At 36.8% G+C, this 25,334-nt stretch overlaps 1 protein-coding gene across 2 annotated transcripts in view; it reads left to right on the top strand.

Annotated features, from left to right (window-relative positions):
- The window catches only part of LOC150110250 (uncharacterized), a 154,190-nt gene that overhangs the window by 91,657 nt on the left and 37,199 nt on the right, over positions 1-25,334 (top strand). The window contains exons 4-5 of one of the 2 annotated variants that reach the window (XM_090398582.1): positions 10,487-10,565; positions 10,697-11,199. In XM_090398582.1, the coding sequence (XP_090254708.1) occupies positions 10,487-10,565; positions 10,697-10,717 (100 nt within the window). In that variant the 3' untranslated portion in view covers positions 10,718-11,199. Of the gene's footprint in view, positions 1-10,486; positions 10,566-10,696; positions 11,200-25,334 lie in introns of those variants that run through there. The other variant, XM_090398574.1, reaches the window with a different exon arrangement.

Here is a 25,334-nt window from a genome sequence, read left to right as displayed (position 1 = left end):
AGCTTAGCAGATAGAATGAGAAGTGGGGGAACCTGATTGAGACATATAAGTTGATAAAGGATAATTAGATATAACGTAGACTGCCTCCACGTGGTGCATATCTGATTGGTTACAGGATATGCACTGGTTGGCCGAGTGGTTAGCATATCTGCTCTCCAGTTGAAAGGCTGCGGGTTCGAATCCTACCATGGGCATGGATATTTGTGATTGTCTATGGAAATACTTGTGGTGGTGGTAGATGCCATTGGTGTAGATGATGAAGGTAGTTGTGGTTGGTGGAGTACGTGCCCTCCCTCAATGAGTCTTTGGACTCCCTGGAGGTGTTATGCAATAATAATAATAATAATAATAATAATGCCAAATAGTCTACAGTGAAGATGGCCAAACTTCCCCTCTACAGCTTCTGTCCAAATAAGCAAGAGGGATTTATTTCATTCTACCAGACAATAGGACTCTCACTTCAGATATGCCAACTCAATATTGAAGGCTTGAGTAGAGCAAAAAGCGAATTTCTATCTAAAATGCTATCAGCCCACTCAGTGGATGTTCTAGCTATTCAAGAAACCCACAATAAAAATGCTGAACAACTGCAGTCTAGAGGAAATAATCAAGGATTCAGATTAATTGCTTCAGTTAATCATCCTAAATATGGAATCGCAACTTACATAAAATAAGATACTGAGAGTTGTCAACTCATGACAACGAGTAACAATAAAAGCATATTCTCAGCAACTATCCAAATAGCTGACACCATAGTCATGAACATCTATAAACCCCTGAATGCCACTTGGCCTGATCCCCCCTCTAACCAGTCTACAACATCCATGTGTGATACTAGGAGATTTCAATAGCCATCTAAATTTATGGAGTTATAATGAAAATGATAGTAATGAAAAGCTGGTGGAATGGATGGAAGACCTTAACTTAATATGTGATTCTAAAGATACCTTTACCCTTTTTTTTCAGCTAGAGGACACATTCCAGATCTTTGCTTTGTAACCAAGGATCATCATCATCAAAGTCTCAGCATAAATAGAAAAGTTCTTGGGCCTTTCCCAAGTAGTCAGCACAGACCAATCTTATATTCTCTAGGAATTCATATACCACTTATGTTGGCTGTCCCAAATCCTAGATGGAACTTCAATAAAGCAAACTGGAAGAACTTTGCTGAACAAGTAGATGCCAATATTAGGTAGATAAAACCTATACCTAACAATTACGGCAGATTTATAGGAGTGATTAAAAGAGCTGCAAAGAGAACTGTCCCTAGAGGTTACAGAAAAGAATATATTCTTGGTTAAAATAGGGATAACAACAACCTCTATTATGAAAATATCAATTTTATACATTCAAGTAGACAAGCATGGTCCTTATTGCAGAGATTGGATCCTAGTGCAACAACATCTAAGAGACAGCAATCTATTGATGTCGAATAGAAGGCACAGCATATAGTTGTGACTTCTAAATACCCTTATGATTGCCAGTTTATAAAAGACATCAACACACAACTGTTGAAACTGAAGACATCCTTAAAACCAAACCCTATCCTTTCCAGATATTTACCATTGAAGAGGTAAATGAGGCTATCAAATACTTAAAAATGGCAAAGCTACTAAACAAGATGGAATTTCTTAAAAATTGTGGCAAGAACATCATAAAATGGTTAACATTATATAATATATAAACACTATATAATAATATCTTGGTTTCAGGAAATCTCTCTCTCTCTTTAGAAGAATGAAAATAATAATCATTCTAAAACCAGGCAAAGATCCATCATTAGGAGCTAGCTACTGACCTATAGCTCTTATGAGTGTTACTCTTAAACTTATGGAAAGGATCATATACAACAGAATATCTCCCATCATAAACAACCTAATACCTCCTGAGCAAGCAGGCTTCAGACTAGGAAGAGGGGGTTGTGAACAAGTACTGGCTCTCATATCAATGATTGAGAATGGTTTTGAGAGACATATGAACTCTATTGCTGTGTTTATTGACTTAACATCAGCATATGACACAGTATGGAGAAAAGGCCTGCTATTTAAATTTCTGAATATGATTCCATGTAGTAGACTTGCCAACTTATTGAACAATATGCTTAATAACAGATGGATACAGGTATTTGCAGGCAATTCAGAAAGTCGACCACACACACCAGCTTAATAACAGACTCTCTCGAGGCCCTGTACTATCTCCGCTGTTGTCTAATTTATATATTTATGATCTCCCTCAAACCAGTTCAAGGAAATTTGTTTATGCAGATGACCTTGCAATAATCATGCAGAGAACTAAGTTTAATTAAGCTGAAAAAATAATTAAAAATGATTTGAAAATTCTGGACTCATATTTCAAACAGTGGCATCTAAACTCAAACCTATCAGAACCTTCTTCGTCTTCTTCAGAGATACATTACTGAACTTTAGCAGTCACCTAAATATTTAGGTGTTACCCTAGATAGAACACTCACCTTTAAAGAACACCTAGTGAAAGTGGCTCAGAAAATAGAAACTCGTAATAAAATAATTCAGAAGCTGGCAGGTTCAACTTGAAGTGCAGATGCTGAAGCCTTACGTCTACCAGCTTTGCCCTTGATTTATTCAACTGCAAAGTACTGCTCTTCCTGTTATTATTCTCATTATTTGATGTCCACCTTAGAAGTATGAACACTGTTGAGCTGGACATCAAACTTAATCAAACAATGAGAATAATAACAGGAACTACAAGATCTACACCAAATTATTGGCTCCCTGTCATCAGTAACATCGCACCTCCTAACTTATACAGAAAAGCAGCTCTTGCTAAATTATGGACAAATTTAATCAACAATGTTAACCTACCTATCCACAAAGATATACAAAATCCTCTCACAAGGAGATTAAATCAAGAAATCATAGTTGGAGAACAGCAAAGGAATTAGGTGAATCTTTCAACTTGACTGATAGATGGAAAGATGAATGGCTTCAACACCATAACAATCTCAAATTAGCTATATCAGACCCTACATCTAAACTACCTGGATTTGGACTACCTCATCATCTTTGGACAATATTAAACCACATTAGAACTGGTCATGACAGATGTAAACACCATCTACATAAATGGAAATGGACTGACTCTTCTGCTTGTGACTGTGGTTATCACTCTCAGACTATTGACTATATTTTACTGAACTGCCCTGATATATGCTTTGGAGGGCACTATACACGATATACATATGTTACGACAGAAGCTATAAACTGGCTTGAAAAATTGAAAATTGCTTTGTAAAACTTTCTTTTATGTGGCTTTTAGTTGTCATACATCTGTTACGTTGGTGTACAGGAAAACCTCACATAACGCGATTAATTAATCCATCAATTAATGTGCACTAAGCGAAATCGCGTTAAGCGAATACAATAAACAATAGGAATCATAATTCATCCATCAGTTAGTGTAAATTTGAAAAAAAAAAATTATAGGCTATATTAGAGGATAAAATCATCAAATTTAATAAAAATCAATTGCTTAAATTTTTATTTAATTGCTTAAATATTTTTATTTAATGTCTAAACATTTCATTGAGCTACTTTTTTTACAAAAAAAAAAAAGTCGACAACAGAAAAATACTCTTTGGTGGCCAGCATAGGTCTGTATAAAGGAAGGTCATATATAATAAGGTGACAAATGCATCGGATATGGGTGATGCATACACAGTGGTATAATTTAGATTTTTGCAAAGGGCTTGGATAAATTGCCATATGACCACGGTACCAGATTAAGGAACGGAGGGACTAAATAGTAGGTTAGTGCACTGGATTGGAGATTGGCTGTCTGATGAGTGTCCGTGAGTTGTCTATGGAGGAGCGATATCCCGGAAGAGGAAAGTTAAATGATATTGTGAGATGTCTGAATGGTGATAAGCAGTTGTTTGCAGATGATGCAAAGTTCGGGAGAGCTGTCAGAAGTAGAGCATATGCCATGGCTTTGCATGAGGACTTGAATACACTGGTGCTGATTGGGTAATTGAGTGGGGATTTCAATTCAATGTTGTAAAGTGTAAGGTTTTGAATGGGAAGCAAAGAAGGGAGGATGCAGAGTATCCAATCAGTCAAAATATCTTGGAGGAAGTAAAGGAGATGAGAGGTCTTGGAGTGATTATGGACAGTGACCTAAAATTTTGGGGACATATTGCTAAAATTGTGAGGACAGCACAATGGATAATGGAAATGATGTGGAGGGCACTGACTTATAGAAGTAAAGATGTTATTATTATTATTATTATTATCTCAGGAAACTCCAAGGAGTCGACAGACTCATTGAGGGAGGCCCTAACATCATTTTAAGAGCAACTATTCGACATTCACACAGTATCTATCATACCTTGCCTAGAACTCATTCATGGTCATAGCACCCACAACAGACTCTGGCAGCTTATTCCACTCATTCACCGCTCTCCAAGTAAAAACCCTAGTTCTAACACCCCTGCTAACCACATTCTTGCCCAGCTTCCATGTATGGCCCCTAGTCCTCCCACCACCAATCCTATTCTCAAAAATATCTTCCAGATTAATCCTATAGAAACCCTTCAGTAACTTGAATGTTCTCAATTATATCACCCCTTTTCTGCCTATCAACCAATTTTTGCAACCCACAAATCTTCAACCTGTTCTCATAAGGTTCATTCTACAGACCTGCTGTCATCTTAGTCACTCGTCTCTGGATCCTCTCCACCTCCTCCCCATAAAGAAGAAACCCTGGTGGCCATATCTGGGGACAGTGGTCTAGATGGGGTCTTATCAAGGCTCGATATAGAGGAACAATAACTTGTTTGTCTCTGCTTGTTAAAGTATTTTTCAACAACCAAGTGATTTGTTGAGCTGTTTTGGCCACTTTTGCAATGTGCCCCCTAAACTTCAACTCCCAAATCCCTGGCCTCATCAATCTCCTGGAGTACGGTTCCACCAGTGTGATATACTGCTGCTAATCTTTTCACTCCAAAATGCATAACCTTACACTTTGCCACATTAAATTGACATCCATTTTTCCTAGTCCAGTCTTCCAAACTATCCAAATCATCCTGCAAAATTTTGACATCCTGTGCACTCACAATTGCTCTACCCAACTTTGCATCATCAGCAAACAAGTGAACACTTCCTTTCAGATCCTTTCCTATATCGTTAATGAACAAATTGAAAAGTAGTGATCCAAGAACAGAACCCTACGGCACACCACTAGTCACAAGCTGTCTTTTGGACTCCACTCCTGAATAAACCACTCTCTGGTATCTCTCCATCAACCATCCTCCTATCCATCTCACGAACCCTATATCCATCCCCATCTGCTCAGTTTACTGATTAGCGTAACGTGTGGTATCCTGTCAAAGGCCTTGGCAAGGTCCAGTAGAATCACTGTAAACCCATTACTCATATCCAGTTCAGCTGTCACTGTGTTATAAAATGTGAGCAAGTTACTGAGGCATGATCTACCCTTCACAAAACCATGTTGTCCCCAATACAGTATCCCATTTTCATCTATCCAGTCCTGTATTCTTCTCTTGACTAATTTTTCCAAGACCTTGACAATGATTCCTGATATGCTAATCGGTCAGTAATTTACAACAGCAGTCTTGGAACCTCCTTTATGCAGTGGAACTATTTTCCCCCTCTTTCCACCCCTGAGACTAACCCAGACCCGAGACTCAAATTAAACAAAATGGTCAAGGGTACTGACAATTCTTTAGCCGCTTCACGTACGACACAAGCTGGTATACCATCCAATCCCACAGATGTATTGACATTGAGGTTTTGCAATAGACTACTCACCTCCACTTCATTCACCACAATTCCCGTATAATCTATTGGTTCATTAATTTCTGCAATGTCACCACCTGGAAGATATGTTCTTGCAAAGTGCTCACTCAGTAATTCAACTATATCAGCTGATTCGGTTACCTCCCTATCATTGGCATTCTTTAAAATCATTCTGCCATATACATTTTTTCTTTTACTTGCAACATATCGAAAAAACTGTTTAGGATTCTCTTTAGCCTGCATAGCCAATGTTTTTTCATAATCCTTTTTTGCTTTTCTTACCACACTTGTTACCCTTCTGGCCTGCGCTTTATACCGTTCATGTGCCTGCAGGTCACCTTTCTCCTTGAATTCCCTTCATAGTTGTTTCTTTTTTTGCGGCTCAAGCTTAATGGTGTTATTCATCCATTTAACCCCTAGTTGATTTATTATTCGGACTCTAGGTATACAGTCAGTCATTGCTTCATGCAAACACTTCTTTACTGCCTCCGATGCACTATCAACTTCTAGCCCTTGCAGTTGTACATGCCATGGCACCGAACCAATCAAACTCCTAAGCTTGTCATACTTACCAGCCCGATAATTCCACATGTACCCCGTCTTAATTGTAAATCCACACCTTTAGCCACCTCCCAAGTCAAGACCCTATGATCACTCTCACCAATTGGTGGCAACGTGATCATATTCTTTACAGTCAAATTCTCAGATGCAATTACCAGGTCAAGCACTCTCTGACCCCTAGTATTTTCCATTACATGCTGTCGCAGATAGTTATCCCTTAATAACCGCATAAAATCCAATTCCTTCCTCCCATGTGTCCTCTCCTCCTTCCAATCAATGTTACCATAGTTGAAATCTCCCATAATAATTACCCTCCTTCCACTCATTTCAACAATTTGTTTATGCATACTACCTCCACCATTTATTCCATCACCTGGTCTATAGCAGCACCCAACTGTATATTTAGTTATAGTTCCCTTATAGGACTTTGATCAAGACTCATGATTACCATGCACAGATTTGGTCACCTGGTTTTCAAAATGATGAAGATGTATTGGAAAATGTCCAGAGACAACTGAATAAGGTAGTTTCTGGTCTCTGGAATGTTGAGTATGAAGATAGATTCAGAAAATGCAATTTGCAAAAATTGGTGGATAGAGGAGGAGGAGGGATATGATCAAGACATAAGCTGTTAATGGGTTATTACCAGATTAATGTGGGGAAGGTTTTGCATAAAATGGGTGAAGATTGGAATGAACAAGAGGTCATTCCTGGAAGCTGTATAAGGACAGTGTGAGCAAGGGAGAAAGGAGCAGGTTTTTTGCATGAAGATTGATGGGTGATTGGAATGCATTGCCCTAGAGTGTGGTGAGTGCATAGACAGTGAACATATTTAAGTGGTATGATAAACTCTGTTTAACAGTAGGACTCCCATGATGAGTCTTTTGACTCCATGGAGGTTTAATAATAATAATAATATAATATCATTATTATACAAGTTAAGCAATAATGGTCCCAATACAGATCCATGTGGCCATCACTAGCAACTTTTCTTTTTCAGGATACCACATCCCATATACATATTCTGAGACATATCTGACTGCCAGTCTCCAATCTGCTTCACTAATCTTGTGTCTAATCCCATCTGCTCCATATCATTTGTCATGTGGCTGTCTGTCAAAAGCCTTTGTAAATCTATCACTGTGATACATATACTGTGATTTTATATCACTGTACTGCAATGCATTTTTTTTTGTTGTTCATTGTGTTGCATTTAGTTGTAGTACAAAAGTAAATAAAATTGATATGACATGATTCCCTTTAACAAACCAATTTAACCATCCCAAGATACTGCTGAATATAATAAGAGAATACTGCTGTTATCAACCCACTTCTGTATCCTAGCTCTCTCCAACCTCTTCAATACTTTAACCACAATTCCAGATGCATGGACTGGACTGTAATTTTTAACATTAGCCTTCTCACTGCCTTTGTTGAAATGAAATAATTTTACCATCTTTCCACTCTTTTAGTACTTGTGCTGTTGTAAGACTTGTTAAATAGGTATGCCAAGGCTGCTGTTAACTCCATGAAACATTCAAAGGATGCCCAGTCATATGTCATCATCTTTATTACCTTATTGACATTAAGTTTACTGTCTGCACGATTAGCCTAGTGGCTGCGCACTCTGCAACCATATGCCTGGGGAAGGAGTGTCCTAGGTTCGATTCCCATTGACATCGTGAGGAGGTTAAGGATGTTTCTCAGCCGTAGCCAAGTTAGCCGGTCTTGGGCATGGACAGCAGGGTTTTCTCCCTCAGTTAATTTGGGATTTTTCATTCCGCTAGCAGGCAAATCGGCCTCGTGTACACACAGGCTACAGTCATAGGGCATAGTACTTAATCCCTTTTCAATACTTTAGGAGGACTCAGCCTAAGGGGGAGGTCGAGGAATTGGGGGACCCCCACACGAATAAAATAAAATTAAGTTTACTTAATTTCTCATAGACTTTTTTGCTTGCTCACCATCCTCCCTCATTTCTTCTACCCATACCCACCCTGATGTCACACATAATGAGGATAAAATACCCTGATGAACTCTTCGCTGATTACCTAAACTATGTCCTCTCTGTCACTGTGCCATTTCTATCCTCCATTAATATCATCTTACTATAATCATTCTTTATTCTTCTTGTCACATATTGAAACGACTTTCTAGATTTTTTTGGCCAATTTGCTCATTTCTTCTCACATGGTACGTTTCATGTAACTAAGTGAGTTACCTTCCTAAGCCTGCTCTTTATACTCATTATGCAAATTGCAACTGATTATGACCATTGGGCTACCTCTACAGTGTCATCTTCTTCCAGATTTCATTAATCCCTTGATTTATCCATTTGACACCTATATTTTTCAGCTTTTCAATATCTTCACACACATTGATGCTTTTAAATTTTAAATTGCATTTGATCACTGCCCAAGCAGCATTTATTTACTTTTTGCTTCCTGTTCCATTCTTACCATCTGGAGGAAAATGCAATATCGCATTCACAATCACATCCTCTGATGATGATTGTTATCTTAGACTTTTGATCCTTATGTGCCCTCCATTACATACTGCCTATGATAGTTGTCCCTCAAGAACAAAATAAATTAATTTCCCAAATTCTCAGGTATGAGCTCTTCATTTATTCAGCTTTTTGATCACCCTTCCTTTGTTCACTAACCTAAGTTGCCTATACATTTCTTGTCATCACCTTCCATATTTACTGGCATATAGCAACATCCTACCAATATCTCGCCCTGGCAACCTCTACCTCACACCATACTCAAAACTACCATACATATTTTCCCCTTGCATCTCTACCTTGTGTGGAAATAATTCTCCTTATATCATCTGCAGCACTTCCCTCCCTTCCTGTCTTTTCTGTTCTCAGCAAAAACATCATACTCTTCCATTTCTATTCCCATTAGGATGTCATCCTCATTCACACATGTTTCACTTATTCTAACACTTTGTAGATTGAATTCAGTCAATGAAACTCCATGGAACATGGAGTATCAGAAATAAGGGAGATGTCAGCTGTGATTTCTGCACACTTGCCAATACCCAGTCAGGTTTATGATCACTTAACTTCATATATCTTTTCAGACTCAACTACTTGCCTTACATCCCAGGCCATTTCCACACACACACACACACATTTGCCACTGTTTCCAACTTCCACTCTCTTTGTGCCATGTCCTCCTGTTCATCCTGATTTCCCTGTCCATCTTGCATTCCTGTTCTTTTGCCCTCGTCTCTTATGCTACTGCTTTCTCCATTCACCAGCACTTCATACCAGTTTCACATGAGTGCTTATTTTCTCTGATCTCTTGTTCATTATCACTTATTATATTTCCTTCTAGCAACAGTCTCACCAGCTAACTAATACCAAATACACTTAAATGCAGTTCAATGCTTTTTACAATTGCATCCTTTCTATGAATGCATCATCCCACACATTAACAAACTGTACCCACTTTTCCCTATATATATATATATATATATATATATATATATCTTTATCCCACCCACAGTACAATTGTACTGCAAGTTTACAAATAACCTTTTGCATGTGGGAGCCACATAAAAAAAAATAATAAAAATAAATAAATAAAATAAAATAAAATTCACTGACAACTGAAATCTATCCTCACATTCTTTTTCTGTCTAACTAGATACTTTGTTTCCACACCTACTATCTCTTTTGCTCATTTACTTCTCATATCCAAAGTATCAATCACCCTATTTATCCTCCCTTCTAATGAACAGATCTTGTGGACCCTCGTATTCACTATACATTTAACAATCCTTTCCTTTAGTGTTACACAGTGATCAATTCATTTCAATAAAATTACAGAATTGAAATGAATACATTTAATAATGGTATTGCCATACTTGACCACTCTCAAACATTCAACCCCTTTTTGTGTAATCTCTTTTATGGAAACATGTTTAATGTGAGACAACTTTTATGTGAAATGAAATTTCATACAAGACTTATATATTGTATTCTTTGGTTTTCATATTTTGTGTTTGGTTGTTTTTCATAATCCAAGATATTTTACATTTTTCAGTTTATGTATCTTTGATTATTATAGCTCCTCTTGGTAGTGTGTAATGTTACATTTTATAAAATGACTGTTTTGTAGATGCAGTTCAGTTTATCATACTGGTCTTTCTTGTGAATTATACCAAAAGATGAAGAAAGATCCATATCTCTCTGTGAAAGTAAGCAAAAATTTTAAAAAATGTATTTTTTAAATGATATTAATTTTAATCTCACTAATTAATTATAACAGTAATTATATATATATATTTTTACATGATACATGTTAATTTAAAAATTGTTATTATTATAGGCCACACATGATGCCCAGTGATTTATTGCATTCATAAATTCCTTGAAACAAGTCAGCAACAGGTGCTTCCACTCACTTTGTTATTCATTCAATGTTCCCACCTTTTTTAATCAGAAAATTGGGAAGGATGATTACTGAAATCACCATAACCGGATTGTCTTGGAGTAAATAATGCATTTTTCCACTAATTCTACCTCATTGTGGCATGGAAGTGAGCACTTGATGTAGGTGAAGTTAAGCAGAGGTGTATAATTTCTGGAAGAGCTATCCTAAATATGAATGCTACATCAGTATACCTGGCCAACACAGGAGTCATTCTCTGATTTAATTAGCAGTTCTAGAGAACATCAATTCCAAGTGCTCAAAGGCAACCAGAATTTGCAACACTAGGCAGCTATATTAAATTAAATTTTAAATTCTGTGCCAGATATTAATCTGGCACAGAATAATAACATATTTTATTATTCTGTGCCAGATGTTATCAGGCACAGAATAATGACAGCAAAACTAAAAGTGGTATCTGAAATGTAAAATCACTGGCAGAAGAAGTAATTGAAGAAGTTGAAACTCATTATTATTATTACACAACACCTCCAGGGAATCCAAAGACTCATCGAGGGAGGACACCTAATCTACAACTCTCCGTTTCCACCACTCCACCAACTGCAACTACCTTCACCATAACTCATAACATTAAAATTTATACAAAGAAAAAAAGGCAAAAGAATAAAGCAAATAAGCGACTGCATGTTAATATATAGCAGAATAGAAAAACATGAGTGAGCAACTGAAGTAGTTGGAATAATGATATATAAAGATAACATAAAAAGGATTTAACTTTGTATAGATTTTTATTTGAATAAAATTTTCACCCTAGTACCAAAGGCATCTTCAGTATGACTTTCGAATTAAGCAACAAGAACAGAAAATTCCCTACTAATTCAGATTATTGTATATTTTGACCAAACAAATGGATCTGCAGCTGTGCATCATGACAAACATTTAGGCTGTGCTGTTCCATGAGCCAGAGCAATAGGAACTTGCAGAGCACATTATCGCCACCAGACACTGAGTTCTTTGAAGAAAATTAAGGTTCTCCATAAAAGTAATAATCTCTTGGAACATTTATACAAAGACAATTGTGAGACCCTGCTACATCAACTGAATCTAAATAGAACTAATGGACTTATCCCTCTTATGGAGAATAGTTCTTCACAAATTCTAGAATCAACTCAAATTTATTTATCTTTATTTATGTTTTATTTATTTTTTATTAAATCTTGTTAAAGCTATTTTTTTACTAGAACCTTAATATAATTAGACATTGATGTTGTACATCACGCACATGCAGTTTGTGAATGCCATTGTTGAATATACTGTTTTTTGTTCTTGTTGTTTAATCTGAAAGCATACTGAAGATGTATTTGATACTAGAGCAAAAATTTTATACAAATAAAAATATATATTTAAGTTAAATCTGCTTTATGTTATTTATTAATCGTCATGTTTTATGTTCCTGTACATCAAGATACATAAAGATATAAGGAGAACAAGAATACAAGGGTGGTCTGAAAATTTATTAGCCTCAACCATAGACGGCAACATTATCGGCAAGATGTTTCTTTTCTAAGTTGGTACATCTGTCATAAGCATCCATGGGAAATTGCAAGTCATTCTACCAAGTAGTTTGTTTTATACAGCTGTCTGAAGCAGGAGTGTTGGAGCATTTTAACAAGAATAAAACTGATTTTGTGCATCGATTTATTACTATGGATGAGACTTGGATTCTCTGTATCCCTTGAAATGGATAAAATTGAGTATCGTGCGGTTATAAAATTCTTTGTAAAAGAAGGTTTAACACCAAAAGAAATTCATTCGAAGATCATAAAAGTTTATGGGCACTCTTCTCCTTCATTTTTGACAATTACGAAATGGTCTGACGAGTTTAAACATGGCCATACCAGCCTAATTTTTTGGATGTCCTTCAACATGAAGGACATCCAAAAAAGTGTGACAACACCAGAAATCATTGATCAAGTGTATGATATGGTATTGGATGACAGGCAAGTCAAAGTAGATGAAATTGCTGAGACTATAGGCATTTCAAAAGAACGTGTAGGATATATTTTGCATGAAGAATTGCAAATGAAAAAGCTTTGTGTAAGATGGGTGCCGAATTTGCTCACAGCAGATCAAAAATGCACTTGCATGAAAATCTCTGAACAGTGCTTGGAGCATTTTAACAAGAATAAAATTGATTTTGTGCATCGATTTATTACTATGAATGAGACTTGGATTCACCATTACACACCAGAATCCAAACAGCAGTCAAAACAGTAGACAGAAGCCAGTTGTTCAGCACCAAGGAAGACAAAGTCGGTTCCATCAGCAGGAAAGGTCATGCCATCGGTGTTTTGGGATGCTAAAGGCATTTTGTTTATTAATTATCTTGAAAAGGGTAAAACAATAACCAGGGAATATTATTCTGATCTTTTAACCAGACTAAACGAAAAAATTTGTAAGAAAAGACCTGGTTTGTAGAAGAAAAAAATCATCTTGCATCAGGACAATGCACCTGCCCACAAAGGTGTTTTGGCAATGGGAAAATTAAAGGATCTGCACTATGAAGAGATAGAAGTCAGAGGGAGCCAGATTTGACACCCTTTGACTTCTATCTCTTCCCAAAACTAATTTTGAATTATAAATTCGTTTTAATTATAAATTCATTGTTAGGCCAAAACTTTTCAGACCACCCTTGTATATTTATATATCAAGCTGAATACCACACTTAAAACTAAAGAATGGTGGCAAAAAAAGAATAAATAAATAAATACTATTAGTGTATATAGTCCTGTTGAAGGGAAACCATAACTAGAAATAGAAGATTTTATGAAGACTTTCAAATAGATTTCTTGAATTCTTGAGGGAGTTTAAATTGAAATATCTTAGGCAACATCTAGTAGAAGGAACACAATGTTCAAAAGGTTTAGATTTGGTCATGGCATCAGAAGATCTGATTATAACAGATGGCACATCTGTGTGGTTTTTTTTTTTAATTGGAAGATGAATAGGCATGCAGGAGTATCAAAGAGAAATAAATGTATGTGGAATTGTAAGTCAAGTGATTATAATAGTCTTAGAAATCAGTTTGGGGTAGTTCCATGGATGACACGGAGGGACAAGATATCATCAATGCTTAGGAATTTGTGATGAAATATTCATTAGCAACAGTAGCAAGTTGTATATCACGAGTGAAGAAGAGAACACAATTTGGTGTAATGTGGATGACAAACAATATCAAATGGGAAGTTCAAGTAAAAAAGAGGTTATGGAAGAGATATAAGGAGAGGAGTGAAAAGCAGATGCATGAAGAATATAGGACTCAGGCCAAGAGAGTCGACTAGTATGGTACGGAAGGCAAACTGGAATATGAGAAGAGATTGGCCCTGAGATCCAAAGAAACTCCTAAGGAATTCTTTCATTATGTGGCCAATAGCACAAGAAATGATTGTGGAAGAATGACATTGTTGGATAGCCTGGCTGGCCGAGTGGTTAGCATATCCGCTCTCCAGCCGAAGGGCTGCTGGTTCGAATCCTGCCATGGGCTTGGATGTTTGTGATTGTATGTGGAAATATTAGTGGTGGTGGTAGTGGTCGGCGGTAGATGCCGTTGGTGTAGTTGCGGTCAGACAGAGTTGTAGAGCAGGTGCTCTCCCTTGATGAGCCTTTGGACTCCTTGGAGGTGTCAAATAATAATAATAAATGTTGAAAGTTTTTCCACTTGGTTATACTATAAATTAAAGATGCCAAGAAATTATATTCATGTCTTCATCCTTTATCTGTATGGTGAAATATGACTTCTGCATTACTTCAACCTTGATATCACTTCTGGGTCTGGCTCCCACTTATGAGACCCGAATAAAGGTAAAACCGGTCTTTGTAGTGACCATTCCCATAATGTATAGTATTATACATGTTTGCAAGGATAGGTGCTTTGCATTATGGGATACTAAGGCAAGTAATGTGGAGTCATTAGCCTCTATATAAGAGGCTAATGACTATACTAGGGTGATGATTGACAGTCATAAAGTTATTTCACACGCAAACTTTGTTTGCTTACACTTGGATAAAGGATGAAACCAAGAAACTAATAATTTCTTGGCATCTTTAATTTATTATTATTATTATTATGACACCTCCAGGGAGTCCAAGGACTCATCGTGGGTGGGCACACTACTCTACTTTGCAAATACATCTCATCCTCTCCCACCACTTAATTCTCAAACTGTGACACTACTACCATCAATGCCATCTATTGCCCATCATCACCAACAACGGTAATTTTTTGTCTGTAAATTACATGTGTTGTGAAGGCTGATTTCTCTGTTCTGAATGAACTGAACAGATGATCAAAGGAATGGGAGTATCAGTTTAATTCTGCAGAATGTAAAGTCTTGAAGTTTGGAATACATTGTGGATACATTTGGGACAAGTAGGGGAAGGCAAAGGATCTGGGGGTGATGATTGATAGAAACCTGAAATTCAGGGAACATATTGCAAAAGTGGTGAAGGTAATCCAGAGGATTCTTGCAATACTGAGAAGGATGCTGACCTGCAGAGATAAAAATGATGTCATTCCATTATATAAAGCTCTGATCAGATCACATCTGGACTACTGTTGTACTCAAATTTAGTCTCCAGGATTTGAAGGGAATAAATTAACTTTGGAAGAGTGCAGAGGCAGATAACAAACATGATATCCGAACTGTACAGTGTTACTTATGAGGGCATGTGGGCTGCAGAGTTTGGTAGACAGAAGGAGAGGTGATGTGATTGAGACTTTAGACCAGTAGTCGCCAAAGGGGTTGATTTGGGCTCAGGAGTCGATTGGAGGTCGAAAGAAAAATATAAGACATCATTGTATGGGTAATATTTAATTCGGTTAACTTGGATTACCTCCATGACAAAAGACATGGAGGTAATGACAACGCAATTAAGAGTGAATCATGGGATCAGTACCTCCATCTTACAGGTCCATGAATAGGACCTGTAAGATGGAGTAAGGTCATGAAAATAGTTACTGAGGCCAATCAAGTAGTCCAAAATGATGTATTTACCAATAAACGGATGTTGGTGGTTCCTGCCAGCCAGCGCAGTGGGAGCAAGATTGCAACACGTGCATGGTTCTTATTTACTGATACAAGTATTCGATCCCAGTCTCATTTTTGCGCATCGACATACAAGTGAGCATTAATGTTCTAAAATTCATCAACAAACATATTATAATTCAATCGTTATTCATTCACGAACTAAACTTCTCTATGTTGAAGAGTTGAGCAGCGCTGGTAGTAATAGCAGTTGGGAAAGTGGATGTTGGATGGTTATATATTTGTTATGAACTGGTCGAGTCAGTGGATTTCTGAATATCATTAGTTTTGTCTTTTCTGAGTTTAGGTATATGGAGTTTTTTGTGAGCCAGTCTATGATCAGATTTATATCATGTTGCATATTTGTTTGGGCTATGCTTGCGTTATTATGGATAGATATTATTGCTGTATCGTCTGCATATTGGAATATCTTACCTTTGAGTGGTACCTGATTAATATCATGCATGTAAATGTTGAATAGAGTTGGGGAGATTACAGCTCCCTGTGGCACTCCACAGGTTACTGGTAGCTCTCTGCTTCGGTTTGACCCGATATGTGTGATATGCTTTCTATTTTGGAGGTAGTTTATAAACCACCTGTGAAGAGGCCCGTCTATTCCAACATGCCTCAGCTTTTCTTGAATGCTTTAGTTAGATCTATAAAGACTACCATGGCAATTTTGTTTTTGTCTAAGGCGGTATTAATTACGTCTGTAAAGTCTTCCAAGAGAGATGTTGTTCCCTTATTTTTCTGAAAACCATATTGTGTTTTGGGGATAATATGAAAGGTCTCTGTGTATGCTGTGAGTTTCTTCAGTATGATCCGCTCCATAATTTGATTGATAATTGGTAATGTTGCTATGGGTCTGTAATTGCTGATTAAATTTCTTTTTCCTTGTTTGTATATGGGTGTGATTATGGCAGTCTTTAGCATACTTGGTATCTGTCCTGTTTTAAATATTTTATTTATTAGTTTTAGTTGGATAGGAATTAAATTAGTTGCATGTTGCTTTATATCTTTAGGTCTGATACCGTCTATTCCTGGGCCTTTGTTTGGTTTGATTTGATGTATTGCTGAGAGAAGTTCTGCTTTGTTTATGGTTGGGAACCATAATGTCTGTTTTGATTGTGGCCCGAGGGGAGGGTCTCGTTTTGTGATTGGGGGAATATTTCTATGCAGTTCTTGGATGGAGTCTGCAAAGTATTGGTTAAAGTCATTTGCTAGTTGTTGGATAGGTTTTGCATCTTTCATGAAAAATGCAAAATGTTTTATGGTTTTATGTTTTATGGTTTCGGAGGCAGTGGTGTTGGGAACAAAATCTAGCATCTCATTGATCAGATGCCAGGTTTGTTTCATGTTGTTTTGTGCGGAGGTTAGTTTGTCTCTGTAGTAGCTTCTTTTTGCATTTCTGATTTGTGTTGTAAGGCGATTCCTTGTTATCTTATATTCAGTTTTTAAAGCTGTGTTATTTGGATATTGCTTTAATTCTTTCCATAAAGCGTCCTTTCTGTGTATTTCTAGGATTAAGTTTTGTGTTATCCAAGGATTTTTGTTGGTTTTGAATGAATTCGGACTTTCTTTGTAGCTTTTGTATATATTTCCTCCAGTGTGAGTTTAATGTTGTTGCATAAGATATCTGCTGAATCTGATGCCAAGTGTTCCCAGTCTGTTTTTCTTATTTCGTGGTTGACTATTTCTTCGTCACTTTTCTTCTGTGGGACATTGCATGGATATCGTCTTGGTGTGCAGGTTTAGAGCAGTGAAGTAATGGTCTGCTACTTTGCACTTTATGACTGATGCAGTGTAACTATTTGGTGGTGCTCGGATGTTTATATGATCTAGACAGGAGGCAGTGATAGTATTTCCGAATATCTCTTCTCTAGTACATGATGTTATTGTTGGTATTAGATTATACATGGATAGTGTGTCTAGGTATTGTACAGTGTTGTTCTGGTTTTCATTTGCAGTATTTATGTTTATGTTGCCAATTATCATTAGGTGTTTGGTTGAGCATATTTCTTGGCTTGAAAGCCAGCAGTTGAGTTCGTGCAAGAATTTTATCATGTTTAGGTTTGGTGGCCTGTAAATAGCATTTAGCATTATGGGATGCTGTGTATTCGCGGTATTAATGATTTCGAGGCAGAGGGTTTCAGCATGCTCAAACTGATAGGCCGTTTCTTTTGCTATTAATTTTTGTTTGTGATATTAATAGTGATATTAATACCAGTAGTTTATTAATATCACTAGTAATACCAGTGATATTACTACTGATAGTAATAGTAGTAGTAATAGTAATATAATAATATATACTATATTATACATACAATAAACACTGTAACTATAAAATAAACAATCTAAAAACTCACATAAGCGTCTTTTTTTGCTTGTCCTATTATAATTACGTAATTGTAAAATATAGGGGGTCGATAAAAAGTCAAGAAACTCTTGAAGTGGGTCGACAGGCAAATAACTTTGGCGACCCCTGCTTTAGACTTTTAAACTGTTGGGAGATAATTAAAGGTTTGACACTGAAAAGTTCTTTAATTTGGTGGAACAGGGGGAAAAAAAGCAACGACAAGGGGGTCATCCCTGGAAGTTGCAGAAGGAAGGAGTCATTTCTTTGCATAGAGGGTGGTTGAACTGTGGAATGCATTGTTTGATAGAGTGGTGAGAGCATGAACAGCCAATGGATTCAAGAGTGGTATGATAGATTTTGTGTTTTCTAAGGTGGACCTCCTGCAATGAGTCTTGTGACTCTATTGAGGCCTGAATCATAATCATAATAAAAGGCATGGCAAAGATTATGGTAGCATTGATAGTTGGGTGAAGAGAAAAAAGATAAGTTTCAGCATTAATTAGTAGGGTATTACTTGAAATTCAGAGTGTGTCTTGCTTATATTGGTTATTATTGTGAGAGTTTATATTTTTTAGGTTTTTAGAGTTCTGCATTTTTTTAGTATATCTCGTCCATGTGCATTATACTGTGTCTTTCAATAATTGTGGGAACTGTGCATCAATTACCTGATCATCCAACTCACCACCATTTAATGGCTGAGGGAATGTGGAATGTGGACTGCAGAGTTTGGTGAATAGAAGAAGGAGAGGTGATATGATTGAGACTTTTAAACTGTGGAGAGGTGGTTACAGGGTTGACACTGGGGAGTTCTATCGCTTGGTTGAACAGTGGGAAGGAGTGATGACAAGAGGCCATCCCTGGAAGTTATGAAAGGAAACTGTTAGCAAGAGGGTGAGGGGTGGTTTCTTTGCATGGAGGGTGGTTGAACCGTGGAATGCATTGCCTTATGGAGTGGTGAGAGTGAGAACGGTCAATGAGTTTAAGGAGTGGTATGATAGACTTTGTGTTTCTTGGGGGGGGGGACCTCCCCTCGATGAATCTTGACAGACTTTAAGTTCTTCTTGCTTAACTTTTTGCTGAGCCATTAGTAGCAGAGGCTCTACCAATCGACCAACCTTTACTGGCAATTAATAATGTGATAGGTAACAGATGTGGAGGAGAGATTGCATATCTCATTTAATGTGGTCTGCATAAATTAACCTTGTTTTGGGCACACAGATGGATGACTAAAATGATATCAAGACTGTACAATGAGGAGAGACTGAGCACAGATGGACTGCAGTTTTTTGGTGGATAGAAAAAGGAGAGGTGATATGATTGAGACATTAAAACTGTTGACACTTATGGAAGAAAAAAAGGGAAGGGGCAAGAATAAGCGGCCATCTGCAGAATGATTTTAAGGTATGATATGATAGATTTTGTTATTTAAGATAGGCATCTGGAAGGAGTGGTATATATATATATGTATATATATATATATATATATCGTTCAATGCTGTTGGCACACTCTCCCTTGATGAGTTTTGTGACTCCGTGGAGGTCCTGAATAATAATAATTTTATGGTATTCAAAGAAGTACCAGAAGAACAGTTCAAACTCAAAAGCGAAGAACTAAATGAAAGTATTATTATTATTATTATTATTATTAATATTATTATTACATAAGATGACAGAAAAAATGGGTTTAATAGGTAACAAAAACAAGCTTAAGTTATGAATTAATACTTAACTGAAAGATGAAAAAATATAAAATTCATAGAAACCGTTACACAAATTTGTATGAATTTGATATTTTTTCATCTTTCAGTTATGTATTAATTCATAACTTAAGCTTGTTTTTGTTTTTAAGCTGTTATGTGTAGATTTATCTGGCCCAGAAGAAGCCACCAGTTAATGTAGCAAAACTAGTAGGCTAATAGTTTGTATCAAAATCTCCGACCTATTAAACCCAATTTTTCTGCCATCTTATGTAATATATAGTGGTTGAAATAAACGTTTATCATATTATTATTATTAAATGGGCAACTCCATTGAGTTCATAGACTCATTGAGAGCGGTCCTAAATATTATTGCAAACACTATCAATATTTGTGCAATATCTGTTATAGTTACCTAAACTCATTACCTATTCCACCATTCTTCAAGCAAAAAATCTAGTCCTCACACTCTTGCTAATCACATTCTTGCTCAGTTTTGAAGGATGGCCTCTAGTTCTCCCAGACCTGTTCTGAAAAATTTCCTCTGTATTAATCCTGTAAAAACCTTTCGGTAATTTGTTTCTCTTGTTACTGCAATATATCTGCCTGGTTTATATACTACTTACAAATTATCACTTAGCAATTCAACTATTTTATCCACTTCAGTTACACAGCCTCACTATAAATACTGTTACACTTCCACACATCCTTGCACTGCCCACAGAGTTGTACGAGCTTGGTTCCATTAGTGACACTGTGTGCAGTCAACATTGTTATGTTTATTAGTAGAGAGAAAGAGTTGTCTAGCTGTATGGATTAACATGCAGTGGAGAAATTATTAGAACCAAGTAGCTGTAATAGCACTTCACAGGGGTGAAATGCAACTGCCTGCATTTCAACCTTAACCATTATACATGGTTAAGGTTGAAATGCAGGCAGTGATACAGAATACATATCTGACCACCATGCAAAGGTTGACCACATTGCATTAGGACACAACAGAACAGCTTGTGAGGGCTGTGAAGGCATGCTGCTGCTTTGAGAATGCAGAAAGTTATGTTGCAATAGAGAGATGAACATTTTTCAGAGAATGATGTCATCTGTAATGATCTGGGGATGAGAGCTTATTGTCACTCAACTGGACACTTCCTAACACCCAAACTTATGTGGCAGAGGGTGATAAAATCAAAGGCACTTCTCCAGCAGTACACAAACAAGAGATACTGAGATATCCTCTTTACAGATGAGAAGATTTTCACCAATGAAGAGTCATTTAACTGTCAAAATGATGAGGTATATGTCCCCGATGGTTGCACAGCACATGCCATAGCACTCAGGATTCAGAGGTCATCACCCTGCATCAGTGAGGGTTTGATGGGAGTGTGTATCAGGGGAATAACCAAGTTGTATTTCTGCAAGAAGGAAGTCGAAAATTCTGCCAAAGTATATCAAGACACCATTCTGGAATCTGTGGTATGGCCCTGAACAACACCTTGTTTCAGTGGACCTTCCAACAGGACTCAGCCCCTGCACATAAGATGAGGACTGCACAATAGTGGTTGGAGGCAAATGTGCCTGACCTGGTAATCTATACCAGTGTAGATTAAAGGTTTATGTTCTGTTCAAGTTGTGACAGTATCTATGGGTAGAATAGGCACCTCTACGATCAGCATTCAGTCGTGCATTATCACCATCCAATCCTTGTAGTTTGCTATAGCATTGCTCAAAGTAGTCTCCTAAGTTTGTCATATTTACCAGTTCTATAATTCCATATACCTCCTCTTAACTGAGAGTATAAAAGTATATTGGATTGGAAATGGAAGGATTATTATCAAAATCTATATCCAGAAAAGAATAATTATAACCAAAGATAATAAGATAATAATGTGTATGTAGAGAATAACCTGACATTTGAAAGAACAGAAAAAGAAATTGCACAGGCCCTTAAAGAAATAGAAAATAGATAATCAGCTGGAATAGAATGGAACTATTAAAACATGAAGAGAAACAATTAGAAAAAGAAATATCTGATATTTAAATATGGTATTTAAAGAAAGAAAGCAAAATGCCATATGACTGGCAAAATCCTGGCAATACTGTTCTTTGAAAATGGAGATATAGCAAATCCAGAGAACTACCAGGAATAAATTCTTTGTAAAACAGTAAATTATGTGCAAAAATAATTGGAAATGTATTTGTCTGAAAATCGAAACATAACCAGAAGAATTCATTATAAAATATTGATACCAGAAACACTTATGTTCGATAGTTTTATTGTAACATTTTCAGCTAAGTTTCATAGCTGTTGTCAATACACTTATAAGAAAACTCAAAAAAGAACAATTTAATTGAAAGCACACGATATGTGCAATAACAGCTGCAAGAGAATAGCTCCATCAGCATTAATAGATATTCAAAATAAATTACAATTAATTGATTTAATTATTTTAAAATTATAAACATTATTTAATTACAATTATGGAACACATGAATGGGAAATATCTATGAAAATACTAGTGGTGAGCAGTAGATGGCGTTGGTGTAGATGATGCGATTCACTGTAGTTGGTGGATTGAGTAGTGATGAAGAGAGAGAGAGAGAGAGAGAGTTGTACATTATGTGCCTTCCCTCGGTGAAATCTTTGGACTCCTTGGAGGTGTCATGTAATAATAATAATAATATTGTAATTAATATGAAAAGCCAAACGGCTAGTTTTCTGCCACCTTAATAGTTATTAAAGGGATAAAAATCCTATGTTTTTATATAGCCAGTAAGTGAAACTCAAGATCGAGAACTACGATCTATGAGTTTCAATGCTGAAAAACTATCGGCGAAGGCGATTCGAAGCAAAGGTGGAGCAAGATCCCTCACTATTCTTGATATTCTCTCATAATGTAAAACACAGCTCCTAGGAGATGTAATACTGTCATTACATTATGAGGAGAGGTCACTACCCAGACCGGTTTCAACCTTTTTTGAGGTCTCATCAGTGAGTAGGTAGACCTGGAGGAAATCAAAGCTTAGTGAAAAGAACTTACATACCTTCGCTATTATTACATATTATTACAGTATTACATCTCCTAGGAGCTGTGTTTTACATTATGAGAGAATATCAAGAATAGTGAGGGATCTTGCTCCACCTTTGCTTCGAATCGCCTTCGCCGATAGTTTTTCAGCATTGAAACTCATAGATCGTAGTTCTCGATCTTGAGTTTCACTTACTGGCTATATAAAAACATAGGATTTTTATCCCTTTAATAACTATTAAGTTGCCAGAAAACTAGCCGTTTGGCTTTTCATTTTAATTACAAAATATAAGCGCACCTTTATGGCATTCGTATAGCGAAGGTATGTAAGTTATTATTATTATTACGGGTATCTCCATGGAGTCAGTAGACTCATCGCGGGAGACCCAAACTAGCAAAACAATATCTGTCATATCTCTTCTTGAATTCATTTACAGACGAAGAGCTCACAACTAAGTCAGGCAATGAATTCCACTCATTCACCACCCTCCAGGCAAAAAACCTTGTTCTGACACCTTTGTTAACCACACTCTTCTTTAATTTCCAGAGATGACCTCTTGTTCTTCCATCACTATCACACAGCTGAAACATTTCCCCTGCATCAATCCTATAAAAACCTTTTAGTAATTTGAATGTTTCTATCATATCCCCTCTTCTTCGCCTATCAACCAATCTCTGCAATCCACAAGCTCTCAATCTATCAATGTAGGGAGCATTTTTTATATCACTCACCAACTTGGTCACTCTTCTCTGAACCCTCTCCACAGCCTCCTCATCTCCAAGGAATCCAGGTGACCACCAAAGTTCTTTTCACTAACCTTTGATATCTTCCAGGTCTACCTACTCACTGATGAGACCTCAAAAAAGGTTGAAACCAGTCTGGGTAGTGATCTCTCCTCATAATGTAATAACAGTATTACATCTCCTAGGAGCTGTGTTTTACATTATGAGAGAATATCAAGAATAGTGAGGGAGGTTGCTCCACCTTTGCTTCGAATCGCCTTCGCCGATAGTTTTTCGGCATTGAAACTCATAGATCGTAGTTCTCGATCTTGAGTTTCACTTAGTGGCTATATAAAAACATAGGATTTTTATCCCTTTAATAATAATATTGGTTAATATAACTTCCCAAAATTATAACATAACATATGAGAAAGTTTTAGGCAATCATTTTTGTTTAGATTGGGGTTACGAATGTGTGCTTTCTAGCTTTCTTTTTAGAATCTTTCTAGAAGAAATTGACTTTTGTGTAACATTTTAGTTTTGTTCCACTGAATTCTGTGTTTTGTAGATAAAGTGTGGTTTGCTAAACTGGATTTGTTGGGTTTGTTAAAAGAAATGTATTCCTGATGTTCTTTCAGATGAATTTGTGCTGACTGACCAATTGAAACCATATGTTGATGATGTGTTTGCTGCATGGAACTCCTCTTTGTCTGATCTTAATGAATTTCTTAAAAAAATTAATTCAATTAACCCAAGAATCAAATTTACTCTAGAAGTAGAAGACAATCTTTCTTTTCATTCTACATCATCCAAATGGCAGTTTACAATATATAGAAAGCCAACTCATACTGGTAAATACATTGATTCTAATTGGAGATATGCAATTCTTTGCTAATGATTCAAAGTTGGGAAGAATTATGAGGAAAACAACAGATGTTGTGGCCTTGCAGGAATCTCAATAGACTGTGAGTGAGAGGAGAGTCAGAGGAGTCAAAGTGAGAGGAGCCATCAGTTTAATGCTACAATGGGCAAAATCTTGAAATTTGGAAAGCAAGGTTGGGATGTAGAGTATACAATTTATATTATTATTATTATGATTATTATTATTTGACACCTCTGGGGAGTCCAGAGACTTATTGAGGGAGGGCACCTGTTCTACAACTCTGTCTCAACCACTCAATCCACCAACTTACGGCAAATACACCAACACCATCTACCGCCAACCACCGCCACTAGTATTTCCATAGACAACACAAACATCCATGCCCACTGCGGGATTCGAACCCGCCTTTTTTTGGCTGGAGAGCAGATACGCTAACCACTCAGCCAGCCAGCCAGGCTGGCATATATCACAACAGATTATGGCAGTGATGAGGAGGCATTGACATAAAGAAGCAAAGAGTATATTTCCTTCTATAAGGCCTTGATTAGGCTGCATGTCGACTGCTGCGTGCAAATTAGGTTGACTAGTTTTCAAGGGGATCAAAATACTTAGGAGAGGGAGCAGAGAAGGTTCACTAAGCTGCTGTCAGACTTATAGAATATGCTTGTGAGGAGAGATTGAAGAAATGCAACATGTATAGCCTTGTGAATAGAAGGAGGAGGGAGAATATTATTGAGACGTATAAGTTGGTGAGGTGGCTGTTACCAGTTTAATGTGAAGGAGATGTTTCATAGAGTAGAGGGAAA

This window comes from Typopeltis vanoorti, chromosome 1 (genome assembly GCF_054136105.1).
Source record: "Typopeltis vanoorti isolate ZY-2024b chromosome 1, IOZ_Tvanoo_1.0, whole genome shotgun sequence".
Taxonomy (NCBI): Eukaryota; Metazoa; Arthropoda; class Arachnida; order Uropygi; family Thelyphonidae; genus Typopeltis; species Typopeltis vanoorti.
Note: the sequence above shows the minus strand (reverse complement) of the source record. Positions and strands in the feature narration are given on the sequence as shown.